Source organism: Oculina patagonica, unplaced genomic scaffold, assembly GCF_052425735.1.
Source record: "Oculina patagonica isolate OP01 unplaced genomic scaffold, crgOcupat unplaced743, whole genome shotgun sequence".
NCBI classification, from domain to species: Eukaryota; Metazoa; Cnidaria; class Anthozoa; order Scleractinia; family Oculinidae; genus Oculina; species Oculina patagonica.
In genome coordinates, this window is record NW_027558629.1 from 1 (window position 1) to 6,029 (window position 6,029).

A 6,029-nucleotide genomic window follows, 5' to 3' on the forward strand; every position below is an offset into this window, starting at 1 on the left:
AAAGTATATTATTTACAATGAAATAGTGTGACGTGATGACTGGTTACTGATTGTTTTTTTAGTATACTACGATGTACATGACTTTAAATCACGGCTTTTGTGTGCTTATTTAATAACAACGAATATTATGATGTTATTTCTTTCTAGCTTCAATTCACCAGTTTCCTCTTACTGCACAAGAATGTATCCCATGGCTTTGATGCTTTTTTCTCCATTATCTGGAACATATTTAGCGTTGTTTCCACAAGTGTTGTTCTTATCAGGATATCCTCCTGTACCAAACCCGATTCTGGAATCACAGTAGCCGCAATTGTTTTCGTTGTTTCCAACGAAGCCGATTCTTGCTTTGGACCTGTCTGTAATGCTACACGCAGCATTGAAACCTTCTTTGTTACAGTTTAGCTGCAAAGAGGCTTCTGGACCAATCAGCGTTTTCCACGTGTTACGACCCAGTGTGGTGGCGCGGTATCGCCCATCAGCGATCAGTGAGTACAAAGAATTGGCCTGCTTGTTGATGACAATGAAGTTGTTCTGTTGGCCAATGTTCATGCCAAGACAAATCTTTGAAAAAGGTGTGTTCCAGTAGGTTGGTAACTTGGTCTCGATAGTGTCCAGCCCAGTCTCCCCTCCGGCAAGATTGAACGGTTCTTGGTTGAGCCAGAGGTTGGAATCGTAATGAAAGGTTCCCTTTGTTAAGAAAAATAAGAAAATAGGTTAAAATTTAAAAGATGAATTTAGTAAATGACAGCTAGAACAACTGCAAAAATCTCTTATCCTCATAACGTTTGACAAAAATTTCTACAAATAGCGGTGTAATCTGGCGGTACATTTTTTGAAGGGGACTCCACTTTAAAACTATTTTTATTTAGCAAGAAGTATGTCGATTTTGATTTCCGCACAGTAGAACACACAGTTGGCCGTCAAAGTCGCCTGTCGCAAAGAGTAGAATGTTTGCACAGCATGTTTTGAAAATGTTTTAGATTTGGTTAATAAGACACTTTTGAAGACTTCAGCAAAGGATTGGCAATGTACAGTATTGGTTGGAACTTGAATGGAATTTTTCACAAGATGGGTAAAGCTATCAATTGAAAAAATGGATTTCGAAATGGAAACTTTGAATAATTAAATGTTATTAAATTGGATGTTGTTTTAATTAAACTTTATCGCAGCTTGGATGCACAATGTCACGGCTTTGAAAGTCTTCAAATAATTTAAAAGGTTCGTTCCTTCCTTCCATCTGATCTGATTGTTATATTTCATGTATTAATTATTTGAAAGTGTTTCTCATTGATAAGAAGAAAACGCGTATTCATTCAACAGCATGCTTGAAGTATTTATAGACGTGATAATATTGACTTAATCAAATTACATTTTGCACGAAATATTCTCTACCCTTTTGTCCCAAAGGCAAATTTCCCTTATTCTCTAATTGCTTGGTACAGATTAGTACGTCTACTAACGAAAAACCAAGAAAACAATATACTAAAACGGGCAGCAAATGTATACAAACTTTGAATGAAAAATGCCGAAAATAGCATTTCCAAGTATTTATTGCTGGTTTTCGCTGTCACGCCAGTAACGCTACTGTCACGCGCTAATAAAAAATAAATCCAAAGCTATTGAGTCCAAAAGATTAAGAATATTACAGGTCATGGAAAATTACTAGAAAGTCACGGTGTCCAAGTCTCAGGTCTGTACGATATTCCGTACTTGAGTTATCCCGACTTGTCCGTCAAAATGTTCCACACAAAATTAGAGAGCACAGTATGGAAACACCATGTTGGAGTCCGTGTGAAGTGGAACCCTGATACCACGATATACCAAGGGAGTAGTAAAATTATATCATTATATCGAGGAATCGTTATATCGAAACTCCCGATATAACGATATGGCCGTAAAATAATCGAAAATATCGTTAATCGGGGTAAACCTAACATATACGTTTTTACGGGATATAGAGACTTAGTAGAAACTCAGCTGTGCTCTATTGGAAATCCGCAAATCTGATTGGTTCTCCCACTGTTTTCTATTTAACAAATAGATTTCATTTTGCCGTGCGTCTGTTCAGTAATAGATCACAGATGACGTCAAAATGTGGTATGAACAGAGAAGTGGCCCACGAGGCGCTAGCCGAGTGGGTCACTGATGTTCATACCACATTTTGACGTCTTCTGTGATCTATTACTGAACAGACGCACGGCAAAATGAAATCTATTTGTTTTATATAATAACACAAGACTTCAGCACACTTCTGTGTGAGCAATGCTGCCGTACCGATGAGCTAAGCTGTTTTGATTTCACTATTAAGTTTTCGTTAACACGAAGCATTGTTAATCCGATTGAATAAACAGAAAAATGGTCAATTGAAAGTCAATGAAAAAACTAACCTTTATTCCGATTTGGAAAGTTGTTCAAATCTGTAAGCATTAACCGAAGCGTTCTACCGCAATTCGTTTGTTTTCCGTGGCGTCGTCCAACTGTACAACACCGGTAAAACTTCCAATCAAAATGATAATTTCTCGAATAATTCACTGTCTTCTTCAAGCTTGTTTCGCCCAGTTAAATGCTTCGAAAGGTGAACGATGCTTGGCGTATTGTTTCTCACTGAAGATTTGTAATTAAGCTGAACTTTTTTGCTTTGTTGTGGCCTCGCAAGTTTGAAAAACTTTGCCGACAACTCTGATTTGGACTATGAACTCTGATCACGCGCGCGAGTCACACCACCGCGTGACGTCAACTATGTGTCTGTACTCTAATAGATCATAAGTAAGAACCAATCAAAATGCGCGTAGAATTCAGGTTATTATATAATCGCCGATAGAAAACAGTCGCGCGCGCGAGTAGCTCTTTAAGCGGTCAATTTTCCTGATTTTTGTCTTCAAAGTGCACAATATTGCAGGTTTTGGACTGCAGTCCTTTAGGGTTTCTACTAAAACAATTAGACTACTCGCCCTCGTTTTCTACGAGCGATAGTCAACTCGGCTGCGCCTCGTTGACTATTTGCTCATAGAAAACTCGGGCTCGTAGTCTAATTCTTAATTAGAATACAGTATCATTTTCGTATATCATTGTATAAAGCTGTTGTCAGAAACGTTAGAGATTACTCATTCACTGTTATGTTATTGTATTAAATTCAATGTTTTACTTAAATTGGGACTGTGTTCTGATAATATCGTTATATCGGGGAAGATTTTATGTTCGGTCCGCTAAATTCTCATCGTTATATCGGGAATATCATTACATCGAAGATCGTTATATCGGGGTTCCACTGTGTTTAGATTGTTAAAAATAACGGGATGAGGCATTTTCTTTAAGCATACGTGACAGCATTCAGGCGGCCATTTTGATGTCGTGTGGCGCGAAATTCCGAAATTCAAAATGTTATATCTTAAAGACGGCGGATGCTATCGAGCTGAAAACCTTCAATAAGACATATATTACGTAAGGAATTCAGGGAACTCGAGATTTTGGATTTTAGAATTTTGATGTCGTGATGTGAAAACCAAGAATATTTCCATTTTTTCTGTTGGTGGCAAGGCACCCTAGGGGGCTCCCGCCTTTAGCGCTAGAAAAGTACCCTGCCGCCTACTTCCCAAGTCAGGACGTCTACTTGAAAACTTATTGACAGCCCTGATTTGCAATTGTGAAACCTTAAACGCTTCTTTATTATATACAGGTTGGGTGAAAGGCCAAGGAGAGGGAAAGGGATAGAAAATTAACCTCGTTCCCAGAGTCTCTCTCTCCCCGCCCACCAGACCTCGTTCGCGTTTCAAGGAATCTAAGAAAGCTTCACTCATTCCATGTATCTATGTATTGTGGTATTTTGTAAATTTTTGGGTCATTTTTGGGGATGTTTGAGAGGCGATAGTTTTTCTCAAAGGATTAGTAAAATTTAGACACACAAGAAATATTGAAAAAATATTTAAAATTAGAACTTGAAGTTGGTAGACAAAGTGGAGTGCTCTTGCATGGGGGTCGACTGTCTGATGATGTTTCCATTTTTTCTTCAATCCCTTCTTTAAACCTATTAAAATTCCATTTAAATTCAGGTAGGACCCCAACTTAAGGTGGCTGATAATGGGTTTTAGTATTTCCCAGTCTTTATACTTTGGGTTAGTACTACAATTCTTCATCAATTGCTATTACATCAATGGTATGAAACAAATGTCCAATCAATGGTCAACAAGTTGTGATCATTTTCTTGACAAGAGTAGTTACTCGATAAATAGTTGTAGTACTGTCTCATCAAAGTGTAATGGCTGGAAAATACCGAAAAGCGTACAGCCTTCAGGTGAACCCGCCTTAAAGTATTGCTAAGCGTTAAAAAATTATATGTTTTAGTCGTTTATTTGTATTGTGCGAAATACATTCGCACAATACAATACATCAATTGTTTATTTGTATTGTGCGAAATAAATTTATGAATTGAGACCATTATGTCATTAAGTAATAATGCAGTCTTGAAAACATTCTAGATATTATGTTATGCACACTAATACAGCTAGCTCATGCAAACCGTGTGACTTACGCAAACCCAGTCGGACTGAGTGTTACTTAAGTAACTGCTTCGTGGTTTTTGCTGTACTGAACCCTGCCTTTCAAGACAAAGCGGATAGTTAATTATTAACCGGCCAATTTTAAGCTTCTCAAGCTTCTTGTTCTTTATAGAATGACACCTTGAGAGGGGGTTACACTAAAGCAAAGTTGTTTTTACTCAGTCAGCGCGAGCCAGTGTTCGCTTTTACGTGGCCTAAAACGATAATGTATGCTGTTATACAGATCCTCCATCTAAGCTCCCCGTTTGCGACGGAATAACGTATAACATACAATTATTATTTTTAGTCGGTACCTTGTTGCCGTCGATCTTCATGACCAGCGTCCATCCACCACCTCCGCATGATCCAAGGTCATCAGTCACGTGACAGTAAACATGAACTGCAGCTGATCCAACCTTCAGTTGGTAAACTTTGTTACCTTCAGTCCTAAAAAACGAAAAGATATTAAAAGTCAGTCCAAAAAAAGTCATTGATTCCTCTAGGTATTTCCAGCGTTGGGCTCCTGGTATTTCCTAGAATTATCAAGAAGCTTCAAGACATGACGGCTAATAAAAAAGAATCCGCAGCTCCACAAAGATCCCATTACTGGTTGAAAATAGTTAACCTTTTTCGCGCGACGTCAGATCTAAAATTAATGAATAAATGAACTTTATTTGTTTGTAACGAGCTATTATTTAATATCTAGTTAGCTCGTCTAACACTATGACTGTTTTTGTTGCTGAAGTTATGCACATGCTGTTTGTCCGGCCAAACGTTGGTTAGAATTTGCTACTTACATGTTTCTTTCATGCCGTTCCTTGCAGGTCTGCGGCATAGCTGACAAAATAATTAAAAAGGAAATCATTGTTAAATTAGCCATGAATAAAGGGACTGTGTCACGGATTTAAGTCAAATTAAGGCATCGGAAAAGACCATCAGATTCGGCGAAATATAAAAATAACCTCATAAAACAGTGAAGGTACACTTCAATAACACAGCATTTCAAATACAAAAGGAGGTACGGATGGCAAAAAGTGACGAAGATTGAAACGGATTGCAAAATGTTTTGATGTTGGGTATTACAGTTTTCAAAGTTTGTCTTGTTCGCTTGTAACTTTAAATTATAACGCCCAGAATACACATTTGGTTGAATTAACGAAGCTATGGTTTTGTCATTAGGATCCAAAAGAGAAATTTTTTCAAACATTAAAGGAGAAGTTCACTCCAGAATGGCCATTTCTTTTCTTTACGCCAATAAAATGTTTATACAAAGATATTTTGTCCACAACAATTTCAGCTTCCAACGAGCGCTATAACCCAACGAAATCCTTTTCTGAAGTAGCCCAAAATTCGACAACTGAACGCCGCCATCTTGGAGCTGGTAATGTATGCGTGACGTCAAAGTGCTCAACCTGAAGTTTGGCGGGAAAATTTAAATACTTGAGACTCCTTGTTTCTTTGTAGTGGCTTCTGTTTGTCAAAATGCCTGTTTGT

General features: G+C 37.8%; 1 protein-coding gene across 1 annotated transcript; it reads right to left on the reverse strand.

Moving 5' to 3' along the window:
* Positions 1-7: 7 nt before the first annotated feature.
* On the reverse strand, positions 8-5,368 carry LOC144641190 (putative skeletal organic matrix protein 5). The gene is made up of 3 exons (XM_078500226.1): positions 5,333-5,368; positions 4,850-4,982; positions 8-687 (listed from the first exon to the last, which is right to left on the reverse strand). Coding segments are annotated over exons 1-3 (654 nt in total). The 5' UTR covers positions 5,335-5,368; the 3' UTR covers positions 8-168.
* Positions 5,369-6,029: the final 661 nt, after the last annotated feature.

Coding starts and splice junctions, on each gene's coding strand:
- LOC144641190 (XM_078500226.1), bottom strand. Junction 688..4,849: donor TGAAGATCGACGGCAACAAG/GTACCGACTAAA, acceptor TTCTTAACAAAG/GGAACCTTTCATTACGATTC.